General features: G+C 46.7%; 2 protein-coding genes and 1 pseudogene across 12 annotated transcripts in view; 2 read left to right on the top strand and 1 right to left on the bottom strand.

Moving 5' to 3' along the window:
* URGCP (upregulator of cell proliferation) overlaps window positions 1-21,996 on the bottom strand; it is a 50,222-nt gene extending 28,226 nt beyond the window's left edge. Inside the window, exon 1 of one of the 7 annotated variants that reach the window (XM_054494487.2) lies at window positions 21,857-21,996. Coding sequence is in view for 2 of the 7 variants with exons in the window: in XM_054494484.2 (XP_054350459.1) it covers window positions 2,391-2,404 (14 nt within the window). In the remaining 5 variants the exon portion in view is untranslated. Of the gene's footprint in view, window positions 1-1,455; window positions 2,148-2,302; window positions 2,527-21,856 lie in introns of those variants that run through there. The other 6 variants (XM_054494484.2, XM_054494483.2, XM_054494490.2 and 3 more) reach the window with 6 other exon arrangements.
* On the top strand, window positions 14,505-15,960 carry LOC129040245 (tubulin gamma-1 chain-like; annotated as a pseudogene).
* A 103-nt stretch (window positions 21,997-22,099) lies between the features above and the next one.
* The window catches only part of UBE2D4 (ubiquitin conjugating enzyme E2 D4 (putative)), a 29,770-nt gene continuing 25,688 nt past the window's right edge, over window positions 22,100-26,181 (top strand). For 2 of the 5 annotated variants that reach the window (XM_054494492.2, XM_054494491.2), the window contains exon 1: window positions 22,134-22,277. In XM_054494492.2, coding sequence (XP_054350467.1) covers window positions 22,254-22,277 — 24 coding nt within the window. In that variant the 5' untranslated portion in view covers window positions 22,134-22,253. Of the gene's footprint in view, window positions 22,278-22,569; window positions 22,648-26,181 lie in introns of those variants that run through there. The other 3 variants (XM_054494493.2, XM_063667364.1, XM_054494495.2) reach the window with 3 other exon arrangements.

Raw genomic sequence — 26,181 nt, 5'->3', positions numbered from 1 at the left:
CCATAAATGGGACCAGGTCCCATCATCTGGTCCCAGTCTCATCCTCTGGACTTGTCTCCACTTAGCTCCAAACACACTGGGCCATGGGGCATTTCTCAAACACATCTTTTCCTTTGATGCCTTCATTATTGCCATTTCCTTTATTTAGCACAATGCCTGGCATATTCATAAGGTCCTCAAAAATGGTCAGCGTCTCTTCTTTCCTTCCCAACTCATGGAGATTGTCACTTAATAAAAACATCAATTTGGAGACTCCTCTATGACTAGCCCAGTCCAGATCACCAGTGTCTTCCCATCCCTGCCCTTTATCTGTGGACTTGCTCCCTAAGACACCTAGTGCAGTAGCTTAAATGTTTGCTAGCTGGCTGACTGAGAGAGGGTCTCAGGAAGCACTGTCTTCCTATCTAGACTCTGATCTACCAGGGAAGCCTGTAGAAGTGGACACTTAGGAGCTATGTCTGCCAGTGTACATAATATGTACATAGTTTACCCCACAAAATGAAATAAAGCATCAGTCATGAGTCACTTAACAACAGGGATATATTCTGAGAAATGTGTCATTTGGCAATTTGGTCCTTGTGTGAGCATCACAGGGCAAACTTACACAAACCTACATCGTAAGGTGTACTACCCACCTAGGCTATATGGTACAGCCTGTTGCTCTCAGGCTACAAACCTGTACAGCATGTTACAGTATGAATACTGTAGGCAACTAACACAATGATAAGTATTTGTGCATGGGACCACTGTCATATAACGTGGTCCTCCGCTGTCATTATGTGGTGCATGACTTGTATACTAAAGGTTTTGAGACCTCAGCTTTTGCAATGGATATCCCGCAGAAAATTATAGATTACAAACTGCAGACTCATGGGGGTCACACAAATAATCACAACCGCAAATACCAAATGTCACCAACTACAGGGACACAGTTTAAGCCCTACTGGCTCACAGAAACACCAGTGAAGCAATAAGTCCACCTCTGACCCGTGTCTACAAAGTAGTGTACTTGGGCACCAAATGCACCACTATTTTTTTCTGAAAAAAGCTTCGTTCAGGGCAGCCCCACACAGGTTCAGCCACCCTCAACATTGCCTCCAGGAGGCTCTGCCCCACCCTTTCCTGACAAGTGGGAAAGGAATGCTGCAGGACCTTGAACCCCTAGGTCAATAAGCCTGGCCTTCCCAGGGATGGTTCCCTGCTTACTCTATTCATGAGCTGAAAGTGCTGGGTAGTCAGCTGGCAATGAAAAGGCCTGGTCCCGGAAATGACCACTGCCCCAAAGCCTAGAAAGACAGCAGGCGGGGTTCAAATTCAGCTTTCTTCATTCAGGCCCACTGTACTGAGCCAAATCACCCCAGGGCATGGCTCAGGCCTCATCTGGAGGAGGCATGAAATCCATGATTCCGGCCCCTTAGCACCGTCCCCTCCCCACCCCCACCACCGAACACACACCTGTAAAGCTCTTTGGAAACTGTTCTGAATGGCTATCACAGCCACTAGATCCAAGCCCCTCTGAATGATGGGTAACAGTCAAAGAAGAATTTTAACAACTAAAGCGATGACCTTGAGCCTAATTTCTTTCTTTGTAAAATGAAAGTGTTGGACTGTCATTCCCAGATTTCAGTGCCAGTAAAATTATCAAAACAAAAAAATAATGAATTACTGAGGTTTTAGTTTGCCAAGTGAGAATTTTTTCTCAAAAATTACAAACTATATGTGTCAGCATCATTTCCTAAAAGGAATAACGTTTAAATCAAAAAAGTTGAAAAGAGGTAGTATCAGAATAAGCGCTGCCACCCCAAGGCAGGCCGGTAGGCAATGGCCCCGACCAAGGAGATCCCAGAGCGGCTCTCCGGCTGTCAGCAAAGGGTCTGCATCTGCCCGGATCCTGACATTCTGGGTACGTCTCAACGACGCGGCAAACGAGCGTCCACTCCCAATGCGAGCAAGTTTAAAATCCAGGAACATCGATACCAGGCGCCGGAGTGAAGCATTTCCAGGCCTCCGCCGGTTGCCCCGGGCCGCGGCGAGGACCCGCACCCCGGTTCCCCAGCCGCTCGCCGGGCCCTCGCTCCCGCCGCGCCCCGGGCACCTCCGGGCCTCGCGCCCTCCCCGGATCCCCTAGGCCCGCGTATCCGGACCCCCGCATCCCAAGGGGCCGCTGTCCTCCGCCGGCGCCCACGCCCGCCCCCCACGCCCGCGCGGCCGCGTCCGCCCAAGGTCGGCGCGAGCGGGCCGTGGGCCTGGTGGGCCTGGAGGGCGGGGGCGCCCCTGGCCGGGTCCAGGCCGCGTACCAGACCTGAGCCCGCAGGCCAGAGCCGCTCCGGGTCCCGCTTCCGTTCCTGCCGGCAGCCGCGGGGGCGCGGGGCCTGCGAGGCGGCACTCACCCGGGCGACGCCATGAGCGCAGCGAGGTCTCCGCTCCCGCCTCCTCCGCTTCCTCCGCGCGGCCGCGGCTCAGCGCCGGGGAGGGGCCTGGCCCGCCGGCCGCCCGCCCGCTCCGGGACGCGCTCCAGGGATGGAGGTGGGGTGAGGTGGGCCCGGGGTCCTCTCGGAGCAGCCCGGGGACGGCTGGGGCGGGGTGGGGGCGGGGCGGCCCAGGTCAGCCCGCAGCCCGGAGCCCGCCCAACGCCCAACGCCCACCTGCCCAGGTGCCCGGAGGCCGGAACTCGCCGGGCGGTGCCTGCGGTGCCAAAAGCTGCAGGATAACCTGCCCCAGGGCCTTACTGAACTTCACACCTTTCTGTAATTGGAGTTTAATTTCTGTAAGAAAAGCCTTTTCTTTAGCCCTGAAGCGTAAGGCCTTATTATTAAGCAAAACAATAACTTTCCTACTTCTTACTTGCAGTGCTGTGTTGGACGAGTTGCTGGCCTCTCTGAGACGGTACCCATTGTAAAATGTGTGTAAAGTGGCCTTGTGAAGCTCTAGGCAATGCGAAGCACTTTTATTATTCTTTATAGTGTGTTATTAAGTAAAAATAATGAATCTGCAGTTCCTCCAGTGAGGTTTCACAACTACTCTTACAAGTTATGAGTCCTTAGGCAGGTAAATTTTTCAGCTTCAGTTCTTGTCTCTGCAAAATGAGTTTCCAAAAATGATCTAAGTGAAAATGCTTAATAAAAAGCTCTGGACAATGTAAACCATTGTTGATAACATTTTTAGTGTTATATTAAATATCACTGGCCGAACGCAGTGGCTCACGTCTGTAATCCCACCACTTTGGGAGGCCGAGGCAGGAGGATTGATTGAGCCCAGGAGTTCGAGATCAGCCTGGGCAACATATTGAGACGACCCCCTGCCCGCCCCGCCCCTGTTTCATTTTTAAAAATAAAATTAAAGTTAAAAATAAAATATCATTAACAACCACTATTTTAAAATGTTTACTACTATTAAGAATACAAGACAGCAAAGCAGGGATTAAAACCTTAGCTCTGAAGCCAGAATACCTGTGTTGGAATCTGGGCTCCACCAATTACCAGCCCCAGGAGCCCCTGCAAGATAGAACCTTTCCAGGGCCACAGTTCCTTATTTGAAAAATAAGGCTAAAAATAAGTCCCTTCCTCTCTGTGAAGATTAAATGAATTAATATTTGTAACCATTTGTAACTATTTTTAAATGTTAGTAAACATTGCTTGATGCATGGTCTCTTTTCCTCCTGGGAGAATCCAGTCAATGTTTCTGAGCCTCCTTGTCCTCTTCAGTAAAGAAATTCATAACTGCTACCTTGAGTTCAGAAGATAATTAATGCTCTGTAAATGGGAGCTGATAAGTAAAGCCACGGGAACTTTTGACACTCAAAATAAGGACAAATCCAGGAGGACCAGAGTTAGGAAGAGTTTGAGGAGTGGGAAATCCTAAATCCTAAATGCCTGATTCAAGGGAGTAATGAAATGAAGGAGATCAGACTAAAAGAGCTTGTTTGTTTGTTTGAGACAGGGTCTTGCCCTGTCTCCCAGGCCAGAGTGCAATGGCGAGATCTTGGCTCACTGCAACCTCCACTTCCCGGGTTCAAACAATTCTGCCTCAGCCTCCCAGTAGCTGGGACTACAGGCGCCCACTACCACACCTGGCTAATTCTTCTATTTTTAGTAGAGACAGGGTTTCCCCATGTTGGTCAGGCTGGTCTCAAACTCCCAACCTCAGGTGATCTGCCTGCCTCAGCCTCCCAAAGTGCTGGGGTTACAGGCGTGAGCCACCATGCCTGGCCTAAAATAAGCATTCTTTTAAACATAAGGAATACATGTTTACTGACATAAAATCTGGTTCAGAAACCGATAACCCCAAAATATGGCACTTTAACAAGCTGAACTGAAGAAGCCTCAAGGTCTCTCTGATCTCCCTCCCCACTGGTTTCTCCCAAAACACAAGATGCCTTTATCTGCCGAAAGTCCAGACCCTCCAAGGAGAACAACTGTTTTTCTTGCCCTCCCTGTAAGACCAAGAATGTAACCACCCTGAAAAGACCCTTTCATAGGATAGCGTACAAGTTAATCTCTGTGCCCTGATCCATTCCTTCTCCCTAGTAATCATTTATTGCCCCTCGAAAGAATTCCTCTTTCTCCCCTCCTGTAAGTTGTTTTGCCAAGATGGTCTACAAGCTTCTGAACCCTGTTGGGTGGTGGGAAATCATTCTGTAATTCTCCCTGTGTACACATTCATAAAATTTGTATGCCTTTTCTTCAATTAATCTGCTTTTTGTGAGTTGATTTTTCAGTAAATCTTCAGAGGGCAAGGGGAAACTTTCCCGTGGCCTGTACACTTAACATGAATTTTAGCATCCCGCTATATGGTTAGAGCATCATGTTTAACCAACCCCTACTGTTGGACATAAATATTGCTACCAGTATTTCATTATTATAAGGAATGTAAGTAATAAATATCCTTATAGCCAAAACATCCCATAAACATCAATGATTATTTCCTTATGCCAAATTCTGAAGAGTTGAATTTCTAGATCAATAGGATATCAGTATTTTAAGGCTCTTCTGATACATATATACTCTGTGTATGTGTATGTGTATACCTACACACATACACAAACACACTAATATACTTAAATACATAATACACATACACACATATGTATACATATACCTGCACACATATATACACACAAATATACACATACACAACATATACACACATATATACAGATTGCCTTCCCAGCAAAATCACCTGATAGTCCTAGTTTTCCAAAACACTGTATAACTTTTACAATTTTTCAAAATATCATGGCCAATTTTATAGGTTAAAAACCAGTATTTTAGGCCAGGTACGGTGGCTCATGCCTGTAATCCCAGCACTTTGGGAGGCCAAGGCGGGTGGATCACTTGAGGTCAGAAGTTCGAGACAGCCTGGCCAACATGGTGAAATCCCATCTCTACTAAAAATACAAAAATTAGCTGGGTGTGGTGGCGTGTGCCTGTAGTCCCAGCTACTCAGGAGGCTGAGGCAGGAGAATCGCTTGAACCCAGGAGGTGGAAGCTGCAGTGACTGCAGCCACTGCACTCTAGCCGGGGTGCCAGACTGTCTCAAAAATAAAAATAAAAAATAGTTTAAAAAATAATAATAAAAAATAAAATTGGCCAGTGCTGTGCCTCATGCCTGTAATCCCAGCACTTTGGGAGGCTGAGGTGGGTGGATCACTTGAGGCCAGGAGTTCAAGACCAGCCTGGCCAACATGGAGAAACCCCATCTCTACTAAAAATACAAAATTATCTGGGCGTGGTGGCGCATGCCTGTAATCCCAACTACTCAGGAAGCTGAGGCAGGAGAATTGCTTGAACCCGGGAGGCAGAGGTTGTGGTGAGCCAAGATCATGCCATTGCACTCCAGCCTGGGCAACAAGAGCCAAACTCTATCTCAAAAAAATAAAAGACACCCTGTTACAAGAGACACATAAGGAAATTGTAGGCTGGGCATTGTGGCTCACACCTATAATCTCAGCACTTTGGGAGGCCAAGGCAGAAAGATCACTTGAGGCCAGGAGTCAAGACCAGCCTGGGCAACATAGTGAGAACTAGTCTATTTATTTGTTTATTTATTTATTTATGAGACACGGTCTCACTCTGTTGCCCAGGCTGGAGTGCAGTGATGCAGTTATGGCCCACTGCAGCCTCAACTTCCCAGCTCAAAGTGATTCTCCCATCTCAAACTCCTAAGTAGCTGGGACTACAGGCATGTGCCACCATGTCTGGCTAAATTTTTTTTTTTTTTTTTTTGTAGAGCCAGGGTTTCTCCATGTTGTCCAGGCTGGTCTCAAACTTCTGGGCTGAAGCAATAACCTGCCTCAGCCTCCCATAGTGCTGGTATTACAGATGTGAGCCACCATGCCTGGTCCCATCTTTTTATTAAAAATTTACACTAAAATTTTTTTTCGAAAAGTCTCGACATGGTGGCTCACACCTTTAATCCCGGCACTTTTAGAGGCTGAGGCGGGAGGATCACTTGAGCCCAGGAGTTTGAGATCAGCCTGGGAAACATAGTAAGACCTTGTCTTTACAAATAATTAACACAATTAGCCAGGTGTGGTAGTGCATACCTGTAGTCCCAGCTACTCAGGAGGCTGAGATGGGAGGATCTCTTGAGCCTGGAAGGCTGAAGCCTCAGTGAGCCAAGATTTCACCACTGCACTCCAGCCTGGGTGACACAGCAAGACTTTTTCTCATAAAAATAAATAAATAAAAAGAACACTACATATTGATAAGAGTCAATTCACTAAGAAGACATAACAATGATGAACATGTATGCACCAAACAAAAGATCCCCAAAAAATATGAAGCTAACATTGACAGAATTAAAGAGAAAAAATACAGACTTCTACAATAAAAGTTGGAAACTTCACTACCCCACTTTCAATAATAGTACAATCAGACAGGAGAACCATAAGAAAATAGACAGCCTGAACAGCACTATAAATAAACTGGACCAGCCAGGTGCGGTAGCTCACACCTGTAATCCCAGCACTTTGTGAAGCCAAGGCAGGTGGATCACTTGAGGTCAGGAGTTTGAGACCAGTATGGCCAACATGGTAAAACCTCGTCTCTACTAAAAATACAAAAATTAGCTGGGTGTGGTGACGCACACCTATAATCCCAGCTACTCGGGAAGCTGAGGCAGGAGTATTGTGTGAACCCAGGAGGTGGAGGTTGCAGAGAGCTGAGATCATGCCACTGATTCCAGCCTGGGTGACAGAGCGAGACTCCATCTCAAATAAATAAATAGGGCCAGGCGCAGTGGCTCACGCCTGTAATCCCAGCACTTTGGGAGGCTGAGGAGGGTGGATCACCTGAGGTCAGGAGTTCAAGACCAGCCTGGCCAACATGGTGAAACCCCGTCTCTACTAAAAATACAAAAAATTAGCCAGGCGTGGCGGCGGATGTCTGTAATCCCAGCTACTTGGGAGGCTGAGGCAGGAAAATTGCTTGAACCTGGGAGGTGGAGGTTGTAGTGAGCCGAGGTTGCATCATTGCACTCCATCCTGGGCAACAAGAGTGAAACTCTGTCTCAAATAAATAAATAGGACCTAACAGACATATGCACAGCACTACTGAACAACAGCAAAATACACATTCTTCTCAAATGCACATGGAATACTCTCCAAGATAGACCATACATATGTTAGGTCACAAAACAAGCCTTAATACATCATAAAATAATAAAATCATATAAAGTATCTTTTTTGATCATAATGGAATGAAACTAGAAACTAGACCTCACAACAGGAAGAAAACTAGAAAACTGACAAATGTGTGGAAATTAAAGAACACCCTTAAGCAACCAATGGACGAAAAGAAAAAAAAACACAGGAAATTAGAAAATACCTTGAAAAAAAAAAAAATATACCAAAACTTATGGGATGCAGTGCAGTCAGTTCTAATAGGGAAATTTATACTTTAGTGCCTATATTTAAAACAAAGAAAGATCTCAAATCAATAACTTAGCTCTATACCTTAAAGAAAAAGAAAATGAAGAGCAAACTATATCCAAAGCTAGCAAAAGGAGGGAAATAATAAAAATTAAAGTAATGTAGGCCGGGCGTGGTTGCTCATGCCTGTAATCCCAGCACTTTGGGAGGCCAAGGCTGGTGGATTACCTGAGGTCAGGAGTTCCAGACCAGCCTGGCCAACATGGTGAAACCCTGTCTCTACTAAAAATACAAAAAATTAGCCAGGCGTGGTGGCGCACGCCTGTAGTCCCAGCTACTCGGGAGGCTAAGGCAGGAGAATCGCTTGAACCCAGGAGATGGAGGTTGCAGTGAGCTGAGATTGCACCACTGCATTCCAGCCTGGGCAACAGAGCAAGACTCCAAAATCAGGAAGTGTAAGTCCTCCAGCTTTGTTCTTTTTAAAACTGTTTTGGCTATTCAGGATCCCTTCAGATTCCATATGAACTTTAGGATGGGTTTTTCTATTTCTGCAAAACCATCATTGAGATTTTGATAGGGATTACATTGTATCTGCAGATCACTTTGGGTAATAGTGACATCTTAACAATATTGTCTTCCAATTCAACACATCAACATAGGATGTCTTTCCTTTTATGTATTTATTCTTTAATATTTTGTAGCAATTTGTATGACTCCCTTCAGCATTTCTTGCAGGACCAGTCTATTGGTATGAATTCCCTCAGCTTTTGTTTTTCTGTGAATGTCTTAATTTCTCCTTCAATTTTTTTTTTTTTTTTTTTTTTTTGACACAGAGTCTCATTCTGTTGCCCAGGCTGGAATGTAGTGGCCTGATCTCAGCTCACTGCAACCTCCACCTCCCGGGTTCGAGAGATTCTCCTGCCTCAGCCTCCCGTGTAGCTGGGATTACAGCCGTGCGCCACCATGCCCAGCTAATTTTTGTATTTTTAGTAGAGACAGGGTTTCACCATGTTGGCCAGACTGGTCTCCAACTCCTGACCTCAAGTGATCCATCCACCTCGGCCTCCCAAAGTGCTGAGATTACAGGTGTGAGCCATCCCGCCCAGCCTCTCCCATACTTTTGAAGGACAATTTGCCAGATATAAGATTCTTGGTTGACAGTTCTTTTCTTTTCTTTTCTTTTCGAGACTGAGTCTCGCTCTGTGGCCCAGGCTGGAGTGCAGTGGTGAAAACTCGGCTCACTGCAAGCTCCGCCTCCTGGGTTCATGCCATTCTCCTGCCTCAGCCTCCCGAGTAGCTGGGACTACAGGCGCCTGCCACCACTCCTGGCTATTTTTTTTTTTTTTTTGTATTTTTAGTAGAGATGGGGTTTCACCATGTTAGCCAGGATGGTCTTGATCTCCTGACCTTGTGATCTGCCTGCCTTGGCCTCCCAAAGTGCTGGGATTACAGGCGTGAACCACCGTGCCAGGCCCCGACAGTTATTTTCTTTAGGCACTTTAAATATATCACCCCACTGCCTGCTAGCCTTAAAAGTTTCTGGTGAGAAATCTGCTGAAAATCTTATTAAAGAGCCCTTAAATATGATGAATCACTTCTCTCTTCACACTTTCAAGAATCTCTGTTTTTGGCTTTTGAAAGTTTTATTTTATTTCATTTATTTATTTATTTTTGAGATGGAATCTCGCTCTGTTGCCCAGGCTGGAGTGCAGTGGCATGATCTTGGCTCACTGCAACCTCCGCCTCCTTGGTTCAAGTGATTCTCCTGCCTCAGCCTTCCAAGTAGCTGGGACTACAGGTACACATCACCATGCCCAGCTAATTTTTGTATTTTTAGTAGAAACAGGTTTTTACCATGTTGGCCAGGCTGGTCTTGAACTCCTACCCTCAAGTGATCCACCTGCCTTGGCCTACCAAAGTCCTGGTATTATAGGCGTGAGCCACTGCACCTGGCCTATTTTGTTTTTTATAGACTGTCTTGCTCTGTCACTCAGGCTGGAGTGCAGTGGCGTGATATTAGCTCAAGCTGATTTCTTGGGCTCAAGCAATCCTTTGGCCTCAGCTCCCTGAGTAGCTGGTACTACAGGTGCTTGCCACCACACCTGGCTAATTTTTGTATGTTTTGTAGAGACGGGTTTTGCCAGGCTGGCTTTTGAAAGTTTAATTATGGCTGGGTGCGGTGGCTCACACCTGTAATCCCAGCACTTTGGGAGGCTGAGGAGGGTGGATTGCTTGAGCCCAGGAGCTTGAGACCACCCTGGGCAACATGGTAAAACCCCATCTCTAATTACCCTCAAAAAAAATTTAGCCAGGCATGCTAATGCATGCCTGTAGTCCTAACTACTTGGGTGCCTGAGGTGAGAGCATCTCTTGAGCCTGGGAGATGGAGGTTGCAGTGAGCCAAGATCATACCACTGTACTCCAGCCTTGGCGGCAGGATGAGAGTGTCTCAAAAAAAATAAAAAATAAGACAGAGTTTAATTATGTGTCAGTGTGGGTCTCCTCTCTGAGTTCGTCTCACTTGTGTTAGAGGCATTTGAACCACAGCAACTCCATCTTGAATACAGGCTGAGTAAAACAAGGCTGAGACCTATTGGACTACATCCCCAGATGGTTTTGTTCCTCAGATTTGGTAATTTCCATTGTCCTATCTCCAAGTTCACAGATTCTTTTCTCTGTTCAAATTTGCTTTGAATCCCTCCGGTGCATTTTTTATTTGTTATACTTTTCAGCTCCAGAATTATTTTTCGGTTTCTGTGTAGGTTTTCTATCTCTTTACTGGTACTACTGATAGAGACAGGAGACAGCCATATGCCACACAGGTCATGGTGCACAGGGTACTTGCCTAAACATGCCCATGGTGAGAAATTCTGTCCCTTAACACATGTGCAGTAAGGGAAATCATTGTGGAGCGGCTCAGACTAACGGCCTGCATGCGCACTGGAAGAATGGGGGTGGAGCCACCAGGAATTCATGCCTTATGCTGGGAGAGGAGCCTGGCCTCTTCAGCTCATGTGTGTTGGCCTGGTATTCAATCTGTGAGGTGAGAGCCTGTTGGCAGGACCCTCTCTTTTTTGCTGAGAGCTTTCTTTTAATAAATTCTGCTCTCCTCACCTTTCACAGGTGTCTGTGTGCCTAATTTTTCCTAGTTGTGAGACAAGAACCCGGATTTTAGCGGAGCTAAGGAGCAAAAAATCCTGCATCATTTTGGTGGCCCATACAGGGACATGAGGAGGGATGAATAAAATGCACACCAAAAGAATCTGTTTCCCTTTCCTTTCTGAGCCTTCTTGTCCTCGGGCTTCTTCTGAGGATAGAGGAAACTGCACCCCCTCACGCCATTGCTCCCAGGGACCGGGAATGTCAGCTTTGGTCCAACTCAGCCTTTTCTATGGCATTTTCCTTCTTTTTGCAGGACTGTAATGGCACTTATCTTTTACAATATTGGGGGTATTCCACCCCCACCCCAAAGGCTGCAGATGCATGCGTGGGACGGACAGGCAAGTGGTGGCTCCCTGCCCCTCCCAGCTGGGGCTGGGGCTCATGGCCCAAGGGCCCCATGCAGCTGTCTGTCCAGTGTTCCACGCCACATACCATGGAGTCTTCCCCTCCTCCGGCTGAGGGGTCCAGCTCAGTCCAAACCCCAGGGTAGAAACAGCAATTAAAAGTTTCTTGGCCAGGCGCAATGGCTCACGCCTGTAATCCCAGCACTTTGGGAGGCCGAGGCGGGCAGATCACCTGAGGTCAGGAGTTTGAGACTAGCCTGGCCAACATGGTGAAACCCCGTCTCTACTAAATATACAAAAATTAGCTGGGCATGATGGCATGCACCTGTAATCTCAGCTACTCAGGAGGCTGAGGCAGGAGAATCACTTGAACCTGGGAGGTGGAGGTTGGAGTGAGCCGAGATTGCGCCACTGCACTGCAGCCTGGGCAACAAGAGTGAAACTCCATCTCAAAAAAAAAAGTTTCTCTCCCTGTTGGAGAAACTCATTTGCATAAGAATAAGAGGTTTGTTCCCCGGGCATCTTTTTCTTTTCTCCATCCTGTCAGCAGTTAACACAGCCCTGCATTTAAGCTGTTTTTCTTTTCCTTTTCTCCACCAGGCCAGGAATAGGCTGGTGCAAAAGTAGTTGCAGTTTTTGCTATTACTTAGAATGGCGAGGACTGTGATTGCTTTTGCACCAACCTAATAACATGGCCCTGTAAGTAGAGGGGGCTTCTCTACGCTAGAGGCTTTTTTCCTTTTAGAAGACGTTTTACTCGGCCAGGATCCCAACTCAGAAGACACCCTTTTCTCTCCCTTGTTGGAGAAGGACTCAATTCCACAGCTTGACCTGAGCATTCCACTTATGATAAGGAGTCCATGCAACATCCTGAGGCAGTTATTTTGACCCAAACTCAGTTCCAAGCTTTGGGTTGAAGCCCTAGGAAAGAAAACTGGATCTGAGGGATCCAGAGGCAGATGACAACAGAAGTGAAAAGGCACAGCACAGGTAAGCATGACTAATTTCTGCCGATTAAGCCAAGCCTCATTTCATGGATAAAGGTCGTGCTAGTATCCATGGCATAAATGAGGTCTAGGGAATGAAAAAGACTATTGACAGCAGAGGAGATAAGGCATATATGGGTAAGAGCAGATAATCCCACTCCCTACCTCCCCCCCACTTAACATGGGTGAAAGCCACTTTGACACCCATGGGAGGCCTCCTGTCATGGTTGCCGGGACTCAGCGATATAAGGAAAAAAGAAAGAGGGATGCCTTGCTTTCTCTCCCTCATGTACCCTGGGTATTTGCTAGGAAGAGACGGGAACCAGGGACGCCTTGCTCCCCTCTTTCTAGATGAGTAGCCGTACATCTTTCAAATGCATCCTGAGTCCTGGGGCTCCTTTAAATAAATGCCTTCTTATTCCTTTCTCCTCCTCTGTCCTCTCTTTACAGATGGGTGATTGTGTCCCCATGCTGCGGGATGCTCTCCTGGGATGTATCCTCCAAACTGGGAGAAGTTAATTTCCTAAACCTTAAACTGGTTGGCTTGGGATTGAGCTCGGCAGGGAGGGAACCCAGAAGCCTGACATGTCAGCAAAAGGGTAGGAGTTTTTTTTTGTTGTTGTTTTTTGTTTTAACCAGTCAGGATTTTGACCTCTCTACCCCTATACAAACCAGAAAGGGAATGATAAGGATCACTGTTTATATTATCTGTAAAGTTTTAATTAATAAAAAAGGATTTGTGAAGTTGGTCTTAAGCTGTAGCCAATCTGGTGTGCTCTGCATGTCTCTCCGTATAGTTCTGTCAGAAAGAGGGGTACCTTGGGATGGGGTGTGGGTCTAGGGCTCCATAGGCCTGCTGTTGAAGCAAGCCCAGCAAACTGGCCAGTGGCAAACTTTGCTGCAGGCTTCCATCTGGTTTTACGTCCTTGGAAGCGTGACCTGTAACCATATGGCAGTGCTTTGTTTTAGCTTCTGCCATTTTACAGTGGCGGCCCGGGTTCAATCCTGGCTTAGGGAATGAGTCCTTTCTGGCTTGATATCTTTGTGACCTTTATCATTTGTTGATTCTCTTCCCCTTCATGAACCACCTTAAATTTTCCTTTCTCTGAACACCTGGGAGGTTACCTTTGGTAATGTTCAAAAGCCAGAAATATTGGCTGCTTGGCATGGCTAATGTTGGGTAATAAAGGATTTAAAAGGATTTTCTTGGCCAGATGTGGTGGCTCATGCCTATATTCCAGCAACATAGTGAGACCCTGTCTCTATAAAATATAAAAAATTGGCTGGGCATGGTGGCATGTAGTCCCAGCTACCCAGGAAACTGAGGAGGGAGGGTTGCTTGAATCCAGGAGGTTGAGGCTGCAGTGAGCCATGATTGTGCCCTGTACTCCAGCCTGGGTGACAGAGCAAGACTGTCTCAAAAAACAAAACAAAACAAAACAAAAAAAACACAGCTGGGCGTAGTGGCTCACGCCTGTAATCCCAGCACTTTGGGAGGCTGAGGCAAGTAGATCACTGAGGTCAGGAGTTCTAGACCATCCTGGGCAACATGACGAAACCCTGTCTCTACTAAAAATACAAAAATTAGTTGGGCATGGTGGTGGGTGCCTGTAATCCCAGCTACTCAGGAGGCTGACGCAGGAGAATCACTTGAACCCAAAAAGCAGAGGTTTCAGTGAGTGGAGATCACACTGCTGCACTCCAGCCTGGGTGATAGAGCTCAAAAAAAAAAAAAAAGAAAAGAAAAAAGAAAAAAAGGATTTCCTTTCCTTTCCCTTTCCTTTCTTTTCTTTTTTAGATGGAGTCTTGCTGTGTTGCCCAGGCTACAGTGCAGTGGCATGATCTTGCCTCACTGCAACCTCCGCCTCCTGGGTTCAAGTGATTTCCAGCTAATTTTTGTATTTTTAGTAGAGATGGGTTTTCACCATGTTGGCCAGGCTGGTCTTGAACTCCTGACCTCAAGTGATCCGCCCACTTTGGCCTCCCAAAGTGCTAGGATTACAGACATGAGCCACTGCACCCAGACCCCAAAATAGGATTTTCCTAAAGAGCGCTCAGCTTAATTAAAAGTGGATATCTGGGGGGCTGGCAGGTGGCAGCGTTGCGTGTGGGAGCGGCTGCAACGCCGGTGCCTGAGGAGCGATGCCAAGAGAAAACATCACCCACAATTGGGCCAGTGCAGCAATCAGATTGGGTTCGAGTTCTGGAAACAGCTGTGCACTGAGCATGGTATCAGCCCCAAAGGCATCATGGAGGAGTTCACCACTGAGGGCACTGACCGCAAGGACATCTTTTTCTACCAGGCAGATGATGAGCACTACATCCCCTGGGCCGTGCTGCTGGACCTGGAGCCCTGGGTGATCCACTCCATCCTCAACTCCCCCTATGCCAAGCTCTACAACCCAGAGAACATCTACCTGTCGGAGCATGGAGGAAGAGCTGGCAACAACTGGGCCAGCAGATTCTCCCAGAGAGAGAAGATCCATGAGGACATTTTTAACATCACAGACCGGAAGGCAGATGGTAGTGACAATCTAGATGGCTTTGTGCTGTGTCAGTCCATTGCTGGGGGGACAGGCTGTGGCCTGGGCTCCTACCTCTTAGAATGGCTGAATGACAGGTATCCTAAGAAGCTGGTGCAGACATACTCAGTGTTTCCCAACCAGGACAAGATGAGCAATATGGTGGTCCAGCTTTATAATTCACTCGTCACACTCAAGAGGCTGATGCAGAACGCAGACTGTGTGGTGGTACTGCACAACACACCCCTAAACCGGATTGCCACAGACTGCCTGCACATCCAGAACCCACCCTTCTCTCAGACCAACCAGCTGGTGTCCACCATCATCTCGGCCACCACCATCACCCTGTGCTACCCCAGCTACATGAACAATGACCTCACTGGCTTCATCGCCTCACTCATTCCCACCCCATGGCTCCACTTTCTCATGACTGGCTACACCCCGCTGACTATGGACCAATCAGTGGCCAGCGTGAGGAAGACCATGGTCCTGGATGTCATGAGGTGGCTGCTGCAGCCCAAGGACGTGATGGTGTCCACAGGCCAAGACCGCCAGACCAACCACTCCTACATCACCATCCTCAACACCATCCAGGGTGGACCCCACCCAGGTCCACAAGAGCCTGCAGAGGATCTGAGAACGGAAGTTGGCCAACTTCATCCTGTTGGGCCCCACCAGCATCCAGGTGGCCCTGTCGAGGAAGTCTCCTTACCTGCCCTTGGCCCACTGGTTCAGTGGGCTCATGATGGCCAACCACACCAGCATCTCCTCACTTTTCGAGACAGCCTGTCGCCAATATGACAAGCTGCGGAAGTGGGAGGCCTTCCTGGAGCCGTTCCGCAAGGAGGACATGTTCAAGGACAACTTTGATGAGACGGACACATCTAGGGAGATTGTGCAGCAGCTCATGAATGAGTACCACGTGGCCACACGGCCAGACTACATCTCCTGGGGTACCCAGGAGCAGTGAGTCCCCCAGGACAGGGACCCTCATCTGCCTTACTGGTTGGCCAAGGCCCTGCCTGACTGACCACTCACTTAGAGCACAGATCAGGGACCTCACACATCTCTTTCTCACATACATGCATTTTCTGTTAGCCTGCAAACACATTATTTCTCCTCTAATGAGACTATTTATCTTTAATAAAGCAGTGGATATAAATAAATTTTTTTTAAAAAGTGGATATCTGGGGGGAGTGCAGTGACACACTGGCAATCCCAGCACTTTGGGAGGCTAAGGTGGGCAGATCACCTGAGGTCATGAGTTCAAGACTAGCCTGGCCAACATGGTGAAACCCTGTCTCTTCTAAAAATACAAAAAAAAAATTAGCTGGGTGTGGTGGCACTTGCCTGTAGTCCTAGCTACTTAGTAGGCTGAGGCAGGTGAATTGCTTGAACCTAGGAGGCAGAGGTTGCAGTGAGCCAAGATCGCACCATTGCACACCGGCCTGGGCAACAGAGCGAGACTCTGTCTCAAAAACAACAAAAAAAGTGGATATTTTTAAAACCTTTATGTTTTTCTCTTTTTGGATCTTGTTTTTCTGGAAAAAGATTTTTTCTCAGTTGACTGAATTCCTTTTCTCCGTTTTGTCTTGCTACCTTTAATGCACACATGAGGCCCTATAATAATTTCTGATGGCCTGGGACTCCTTGAGAAGAACAGAAAAGGTGCCATGCATGCCATTTTGGGAGAAACCTCTGTTTTTCTTATGAAAACCCAGCAATTAAAAGCAGATAGGTCCCCCTCAAAATCTGTTTTTGTCTTCCAGCTATCCCCGTTTATTGGGTCCTGAAAACTGCATGCTTTTCTAGCCCTGCTCTTAAAGGGCCCCACTCGAGGCCAATAGTCCAATTAGGAGATTGGCAAACAGAAAATCTTGTAACTACTGGATCTACTTCTGTTTGTCTGTGCAGTTATACGTGTTGTGTGTGATGTTTATAAAAAAAGAGAGCTCTAGGCCGGGCGCGGTGGCTCACACTTGTAATCCCAGCACTTTGGGAAACCGAGGTGGGCGGATCACAAGGTCAGGAGATCGAGACCATCTGGCTAACACGGTGAAACCCTGTCTCTATTAAATATACAAAAAAATTAGCCGGGCGTGGTGGCGGGCGCCTGTAGTCCCAGCTACTCAAGAGGCTGAGGCAGGAGAATGGCATGAACCCAGGAGGCAGAGCTTGCAGTGAGCTGAGATCACGCCACTGCACTCCAGCCTGGGCAAAAGAGCGAGACTCCGTCTCAAAAAAAAAAAAAGAGAGCTCTAATTAACTGGCCTAAAGGAAAATAAGTGCTTTGATCAGGTATTTTTGAAGGGAAAATAAAAGCTGTAATACCTTTTAGTTCGTGTGACTTTAATCCTTGAGAAATAAAAACAGTCTTAAAGATTACTGGTAAAATGCAAATGTTGTGAACAGGTGGTCTAAATTATACGGGACAGATATTAGGTTTGCTAAATGTTTTACAGTTATAAACTGCTTCTTTGAACTTTGAGAACTGTTCAACTTGCCTACTTTACAACTTGGCAAGGCCCAGGACTTGGCAAGGGACTCGGTAAGGCTCTTAATCTTAGCAAATAATCATTAATCATATAATCTCAGTAAAATGTTCTAAGAAGGAATGGACATGGAAATTTTTGTCTAGGGTTAAAGGATTATTTTAAATTAGATAAGATAAAGCTAAAGGTTTAAACAAGTTGTGGAAGGTTTCTTGCAAAAGAAATTCTGTGTGTGAACACTAAATTCAAAAGGGTATTATATGTTTTTCTGTAAATAATTGGGCATTGAAATAAAAGCACAAGGTTTTCTTTTTCCCTTTTTTTTTTTTTTTTTTGAGATGGAGTCTCGCTCTGTCGCCCAGGTTGGAATGCAGTGGCACGATCTTGGCTCACTGCAACCTCTACCTCCCAGGTTCAAGCTATTCTCCTGCCTTCGCTTCCTAAGTAGCTGGGATTACAGGTGCAGGCCACCATGCCCAGCTAATTTCTGTTTTTGTTTGTTTGTTTGTTTGAGAGGGGGTCTCGCTCTGTCACCCAGGCTGGAGTGCAGTGGCGCGATCTCAGCTCCCGGCAACCTCCACCTCCCGGGTTCAAGCGATTCTGCCTCAGCCTCCCGAATACCTGGGATTACAGGCGTGCACCATCACACTTGGATAATTTTTGTATTTTTAGTAGAGACAGGGTTTCACCATGTTGGCTAGGCTGGTCTCAAACTCCTGACCTCAGGTGATCCACCTGCCTTGGCCTCCCAAAGTGCTGGGATTACAGGTGTGAGCCACCATACTTGGTATCACTTAACTTTCTGAGGAACTGCTAAACTGTTTTCCAAAAATGACTGCACCATTTTATAGTCGCACCAGAATGTGTGAGGGTTCCAACTTCTCCACATCTTTGTCAACACTTGTTGTCTGTCCCTTTAATTACAGCCATCCTAGCGGGTGTGAAGTGGTATCTCATTATGGCTTTGATTTGCATGTCCCTTATGACTTATGATTATTATTTTCTTGAGACAGGGTCTTGCTCTGTTTCCCAGGCTGGAATGCAGTAGCGTGAATGGGGCTCACAGCAACCTCAACCTCCTAGGCCCAAGCAATCATAGCTGGGACTACAGGCATGTGCCACCATGCTCTACTAATTCTTAAAATTTTTTCAAGTATCTGCTTTTGGTGAAGAAAAAAATTTTTTTTTCTTGTAGAGATGAGGTCATGCCATGTTGCCCAAGCTGGTCCTGAACTCCTGGGTCGGGTGATCCTCCCACCACAGTCACCCAAACTGCTGGGATTATAGATGTAAGCCACACCAGGCCTTTTTCTTTCTTTCTTTCTTTCTTTTTTTTTTAGAAGGAGTCTCGCTCTGTTGCCCAGGCTGCTGGAGTGCAGTGGTACAATCTCGGCTCATTGCAACCTCTGTCTCCCAGGTTCAAGCTATTCTCCTGCCTCAGCCTCCCAAGTAGCTGAGATTACAGGCATGCACCACCATGCCCAGCTGATTTTTGTATTTTTAGTAGAGATGGGGTTTCACCAAATTGGCCAGGTTGGTCTCAAACTCCTGATCTCATGATCTGCCCTCTTCAGCCTCCCAAAGTGCAGGGATTACAGGCATGAGCCACTGTGCCCAGCCTTTTTTTTTTTTTCCAAAGAGACAGGGTCTTGCTCTGTCTCCTGGGCTGGAGTACAGTGGCTCAATCATAGCTCCCTGCAGCCTCAAATTCCTGGAATCAAGCAATAATCATACCTCAACCTCCCAAGTAGCTGGGCCCTCAGATGCACACCACCACATCCGGCTAACTTTTAAATTTTTCTGTAGAATCAGGGATTCGCTATGTTGCCCAATCTGGTCTCAAACTCCTGGCCTCAAGCAATCCTCCAACCTCAGCTTCCCAAAGTGTTGAGATTACAGGCCTGAGCCACCACGCCCAGCCTGATTTTTTTTAAATGTGCTTATTGCCCAGTTGAGTATCTTCTTTGAAGAAATTTCTATTCACATCTTTTGCCCAGTTTTTAATTGGGTTATTTGTCTTTTTTATTGAGTTCTAAATGTTCTTAATATACTCTGCATCTTAGACTGTAGTGAGATATTATTATTTCAAACATTTTCTCACATTCTGTGTGTTGTCTTTTTGTTTTCTAGTTGGTATTGCTTGAAGCACAAAAGTTTAAACTTTCATGTAGTCAAATTTATCCATTTAAAAATCTTTTGTGTATTATTATTATTTTTTTTTTTGAGACACAATCTCACCGTTGCCCAGGTTGAAGTGCAGTGGTGCAATCTCAGCTCACTGCAACCTCTGTCTCCTGGGTTCAAACAATTATTGTGCCTGAGCCTCCCAAGTAGCTGGGACTTCAGGTGCATGCCACCGCACCTGGCTAAATTTTGTATTTTTTGTAGAGATGGGGTCTCACCATGTTGGCCAGGCTGAGCTCGAACTCCTGGCCTCAAGCAATCCACCCACCTTGACCTCCCAAAGTGCTGTGATTACAGGCATAAGCCACTGCACCTGACCAATTATGTATTATTCTTGCAACATTTCTGTACATCTAAAATTGGTTCAATGTTAAAAATGAAACATTACATATAAGCATACTAAAAAGTTTAGAAAACTATGCACTAAACTACCAATAGGGAATAGAAACAGAATTTTTCATTTTCTATCCTATGTTTTTTTCCTGAATTATACAAATGATGCAAATTCTCTGTAGGAATTTTAGAGATTAACACATTAGTAAACCTACCATCCAAAAGTAATACTTTTTGAGATTTGACACTTCAAAACCACCATATATATTATTAGCACATAAATAACCATTTATATATTCTTACACAAATATGTAAACATTTATAAAATCTAGAATCACTTGTTTTATGGGGAGAGAAGGCCATGTCAATAATGTAGGAGGATGGATGGCCCATGGACTAACAAAAATTTCTGTTGTAAATGTTTGACACCAAGGGGAAGTGCTTGACTTGGGCTGTTCAATGGGTGATGCTTGAGCTGGCTTTGGAAGGTGAATGCTCCAGTCAAGGAATGTACATGCTGTGGTGATAGAAACACTTGATAGGTGGGCTGGAGGTAGGAAGGAGAAGGTAAAGCTGGAGGATACTTGATTTTGTTTTGAGTTTTTGTTTTTTTGAGACAGGGTCTTGCTTTGTCTCCCAGCCTGGAGTGCAGTGGTGCCATCACAACTCACTGCAGCTTTGATCTCCTGGGCTCAAGTGATCCTCCCACCTCAGCCTCCCGAGTAGCTGGGACTACAGGCGCACACCACCATGCCCAGCTAAGTTTTGTATTTTCTGTAGAGACGGGGTTTCACCATGTTGCCCAGTATAGTCTAGAACTCCTGGACTAAGGGATCCACCCACCTCAACCTCCCAAAGTGCTGGGATTACAGGCATGAGTCACTGTGCCCAGCCGAGGATCCTGGATTTTGAAGGCCCCTGGATGACAGTGAATGTGATGCTGTAAGCCATGGGGCTTCCTTGAAGAGTTCTGGGTAAGGATACAGTGTGGTAAGCTTTATATTTCAGACAGTTCATGAAGTTGTGTGGAGGACAGATTGGGGGAATGGGAGCGTGAAAGCCAGGGACAAAGCTGGGCAACCATTGAAATGTCTATAATACATTTTATATGCTGACTGAGTACAAACATAGAGGTGACCATGTGTCTTGGCTGGCTGGAGACAATCCTAGATTACAGCTTTGGTCCCAGAGTAATTATATTAACAGCCACTTTCGTGCTCAAACATGTCTCAGTCTGAAGATTAAATATCATCTACATATACACACCAACAAAACTTCCACAATTCTTACCTTTACTATGTGAAATGCACTGATATTTTATTTTTTTTATTTTTATTTTTTATTATTTTTGAGACAGAGTCTCGCTCTGTCACCCAGGCTGGAGTGCAACAGTGTGATCTCAGCTCACTGCAACCTCTGCCTCCTGGGTTCAAGTGATTCTCGTGCCTCAGCCTCTCAAGTAGCTGGGATTACAGGCATACGTCACTACACCCAGCTAATTTCTGTATTTTTAGTAGAGACGGGGTTTCACCATGTTGGCCAGGCTGGTCTCGAACTCCTGACCTCAAGTGATCCGCCTGCCTCGGCCTCCCAAAGTGCTGGGATTACAGGCGTGAGCCACCTCGTCTGGCTTTTTTTTCTTTTTTTTTCAAAAAAATGTTGGTTGCAACCTATTAAATTGATTTCGTGACACACTAGTTCATAACCCTCAGTTTGAAGAACTCTAACCTAGACGTCTGCCAAGTCTTGGGAAAATAGGAAGGAGACAGATAATTAAGTTTGGGAAATGCATAGTCTAAGGCCTTGGTTCTCAACGTTGGCAGTGCAAGATCACGTGAAGTACGACTGAACACGGAGATCTCCAAAACTGCGGAGTTTTGCGTGTGCACGTATGCACAGACATATACATGGAAATGGCTGTAATGCATCCAGCCATAAGGCGTACAAGGGTATACATACTTACAGAGTTAAGAACCACTATTCTCAGGAGTTATACGACAGCCTGGGAAGACGCCCAGGATGTAGGAACAGGGAGCAAGCGAGCGTGTGGCACCTTGAGGGTGCTCTGCGCCTCTCCGTAAAGCCGAGCCCCTCCTCTTCGCTGGCCTCTCCGGGGCCTTGCTGACTAGTGGTCGAAGCCACAGGACCAGGTGCCAGTGGCCAGCGTAACCCGGGAAGCCCCGCTGCTTCCCCTCTGCCGCGCCAGGACGCTCGGCACGCGGCGACGACGGCCCCACAGTGCCCCGCGCGCGCAAGCGCAGGCGGCGGCTCCCGGCGTGCAGCTCGGTGGCGGCTGACCCGGCAGCGGGCCGCCTCAGGCAGCCCCGGCCGGGCCGCCCGGTCCCCGGCAGCGGGGTAGGATGGCGCTAAAGCGGATCCAGAAGGTACGCACTTTCCCACCCTCCAACTCTTTGGGTGTCCGAAGCGTCGAGGTGTGGGCGGGGCGCCGCTGCCGTGAAGTGAAAGGTGACTGAGGCTCCGCGAGTCGCGGATACACCTGCCTAGGAAGGAGGCAGAACAACCTCCCGCGCAGCCTGAAAAGCGAACGCAGCCTGAGAAGGGGATTGCGCGAGCGCGGGGCGGGGCCGGGCCGTGGCCACGTGGGCTGCGTCACGCGGGCGGGGCGCGGTGGGGCTACCTGCAGGCTTCTGGACAGCGGGTTGCCCCTGTAGGGTATCCAGAAGGGCTGGATGGGTATCCAGAAGGGTATCCAGGATGAAGCTGGGTCCTAAGGGATGAGTAGGAACTCGGCAGGTAGGGAAGAGGGAAAAAGGCTTTCTCAGCAACTGGGAGACCACGAGGCTTGGAGGACTGACAGGGTAGCGGGGAAGCTGAAGGGCAAATGGTGTGGACTCGGGTGGTCCTTAGGGGCAGTGCTGAAGTAACTGGTTTTTATCCTGCAGGTAAGAGGGAGTCCATGAGGGTTTAATGCATTCACTAGAATTTGGAAAACGCACAACAGTAGAAGAAAGAAGTATTTCTAATTCTGTCACTTTACTATTTGTTAACCTTTTAGCGTACCTACCTTCAGTTTTTTTTCTATATTTAAAACAATTATACTGCATTTTGTATTCCACTTATTCACATAATAGTAAATGTAAGCATGTTGTGAAGTAGTATTTATAACTTTTTTTTTTTTTTTTTTTTTTGAGACGGTCTTGCTCTGTCGCCCAGGCTGGAGTACAGTGGCACAATCATGGCTCACTGCAGTCTCAACCTTCTAGGTTCAAGTGATCCTCCCTCCTCAGCTTCCTGGGTAGCTGGGACTACATGCCACCATGCCAGCCAATTGTTTATTTTTTGTAGAGACAGTGTCTCGCTATGTTGCCCAGGCTGGTCTCATACTCCTGGGCTTAAGCGGTCCTCTTGCCTCTGCCTCCTAAAGTGGTGGGATTACAAGGTGAGACACCATGCCCAGTCCTATAACTAATTTTTAACATTAACTTTCCACAAGTACATGACTAGTAACTTATTTAGTCATTACCTGTAGTAGGTAAAAGTATGGACTTGAGTGTCAGACAGACCTGGGTTAGAGAATGTGAGGTCACTTATAGTGGGACCTTGGGCAAGGTACTTAATCATTCCTAGCCTCCCAGTCCTACATGTTTACAGAGTTGTTTTGAGAATTAAATGCTATGAAATGTGTTTAGCACATGCTTGCTGTATACCAAGCACTCAATACGAGTTAGCTGCTGTTATTGTTCAAAATTCTTCACTAAGTATTTGCTGTTATGAAGTTTGTATTAGTCTGTTTTGTGTTGCTATAAAGGAATATCTGAGGCTGGGTAATTAATAAAGAAAAGAGGTTTATTTGGCTCTCAGTTCTGCAGTCTGTACAAGAAGCATGGTGCCAGCATGTGCTTCTGGTGAGGCCTCAGGAAGCTTACAATCATGGCAGAAAGCAAAGGAGAAGCAGTCGTGTCACCTGGTAAGAGAGGGAGCAAGAGAGATGCCAGCTCTTTTAAACACCCAGATCTCGCATGAACTAATAGAGTGAGCACTCACGTATTATTGTGGGGGGGCCACCAAGCCATTCATGAGGAATCCGCCCCCATGACCCAGACACCTCCCACCAGGCCCCACCTCCAACACTGGCGATCACATTTCAGCATGAGATTTGGGAGGGACAGATATCCAAACCAGATCAACCAACATTGTACAATGAGCCTTTTCCTTAATTCACATTACTGGGTTTGATTGCCAGAGGTGGAATTACAGGATCTCTGAGAGTATGACTCTCTTTTTTTTTTTAAATAAATAGCTGTCCAAAAGAGAGATAATTTTGATGAGTTATTCTCTGAAAGGGGTCATCTGTCATCCTAGGACTTTGAAGCAGGCGAATGACATGCTGAGATCTGTGTTCTAAAAAGATCTTTCTGGCAGCAGTGTGGCCTGAAGTGGGACAGAGGGAGACTAGAGGCTGTTGTGAAGGTTCAGCAGAGGCTTTGTCCAAATTAATGACCATGGAATGGATGCTAGGCCAGAGCAGTGCCTGGACCACCTTGCAGAAGTGGAATTGACAGGACTTGAGAGGATGTGGTGAAAGTGAAACAAGGAGGTGTACAAAATGGTCACTTAGTGGATGGTGGTGTCATTGTCTAGGATGGGGAATCAGAAGTTTTGAAGGCAGGGAGGAGGGTAGGAGAGATTAAGGAGTAAAGGTTTGAGCCTACATATTCAAATGTGTAGGCTGATAAGATTTATAAAAGAGAGGGTTTGGAAAAACAAGTTTGGACCTTGAGCATGAAATGTCAACTACAGATCCAAGGTAATTGAAATCATAAGGCCAGGGAGAACTTTTCCTTGATAAGTATCAAGGACAGGCTGGGTGCAGTGGCTCATGCCTATATCCCAGCACTCTGGGAGGCCGAGGCGGGTGGATTGCTTGAGTCCAGGAGTTGGAGACCAACTGGGCAACACAGCAAAATTCCATCTCTACTAAAAATAAAAAAATGGCTGGGCGAGGTGGCTCATGCCTGTAATCATAGCACTTTGGGAGGCCAAGGCGGGTGTATCATTTAAGATCAGGAGTTTGAAACCAGCCTGGCTAATGTACTGAAACCTCTTCTGTAATAAAAATACAAAAAAATTAGCTGGGCATGGTGGTGCATGCCTTTAATCCCAGCTACTTGGGAGGCTGTGAGGCAGGAGAATTGCTTGAACCCAGGAGTGGAGGTTGCAGTGAGCTGAGATTGCGCCACTGCACTCCAGCCTGGGTGACAGAGTGAGACTACGTGTAAAAAAAAAAAAAAAGTAAATAAAAATTAAAAAAAAAAAATTAGCCGAGTGTGGTAACACACACCTGTAATCCCAGCTACTCAGGAGGCTAAGGTGGGAGAATCACCTGAGCCCAGGAGGTCAAGGCTGCAGTGAGCCTCACCACTGCACTCCAGCCTGGGCAACCAGAGTGAGACCCTGTCTTAAAACAAAAACAAAACAAGAATCAAGGTCAGGGCTGGCTTCACGTGTGTGTGACGCATTCACTGTCACAGGGCCCCAGGCTTGGATGGGCTCTGCCTTTGGTTTTATGCTCTGCTGTCACCATCAGGAAATTCTTAATAATTATTGAACTTGAGACCCTACGTTTTCACATTCACAAGGCCCTGCAAATTATGTAGCAAGTCCTGGGGAAAAACAACAGAACTGTAGGAAATACAACTTTAAAAGTGTGTCAAGCCTGCAGTGTGGAGATTGCACCATTGGGCCACCACTAGTTAGGATGTCGTGGCTGCAAGTGACAGAGGCTGAGCTGCCCTTGTGCATGGAATTGGAGGTCCTGTGGCAGGACTTTGGGAGCAACTCAGTCCCCCTCTCCTGGTCTGTTCCTGTGTCACTCTGGGCTGAATGGCTCTGGGACACACAGCCTGCTGGACATCTGGGAGGAATAGAGACAATTGCTTCCAGAAGAACTGATGAGAATGTTCTCAGAAAGCCCAGAAGATCTTTTTTTCCCTTTGCCTTGTTATGAATAATGTCTCATGCTCATTCCGAAACCGATGAGTGGCAAGGGATCTGGTTACTCTTAGACCTGGAGCTGACAGTGAGTTGACCAGAACTGAACAGGAGTCCTTCAGAAAGGAGGAAGGTGGATGGGTGCTGAGCAGGTAGCCAGCAGTATGCGAGCCTGAGCCAGGTGTGTGGTGTCTACTAGCTGCCCCCTTAGTTTCCAATCCACAGTCCTTTCTAACCAACTTCAACCCTTAAAAAAATGTTTTCAAATGAATGTTTCAAATTGAATGTTTTTAGATGCACTTTTTAGTTAGTTAGTTAGTTAGTTAGTTTTTTGAG

The sequence above is a fragment of the Pongo pygmaeus genome, chromosome 6, assembly GCF_028885625.2.
Source record: "Pongo pygmaeus isolate AG05252 chromosome 6, NHGRI_mPonPyg2-v2.0_pri, whole genome shotgun sequence".
Classification (NCBI taxonomy): domain Eukaryota; kingdom Metazoa; phylum Chordata; class Mammalia; order Primates; family Hominidae; genus Pongo; species Pongo pygmaeus.
Note: the sequence above shows the minus strand (reverse complement) of the source record. Positions and strands in the feature narration are given on the sequence as shown.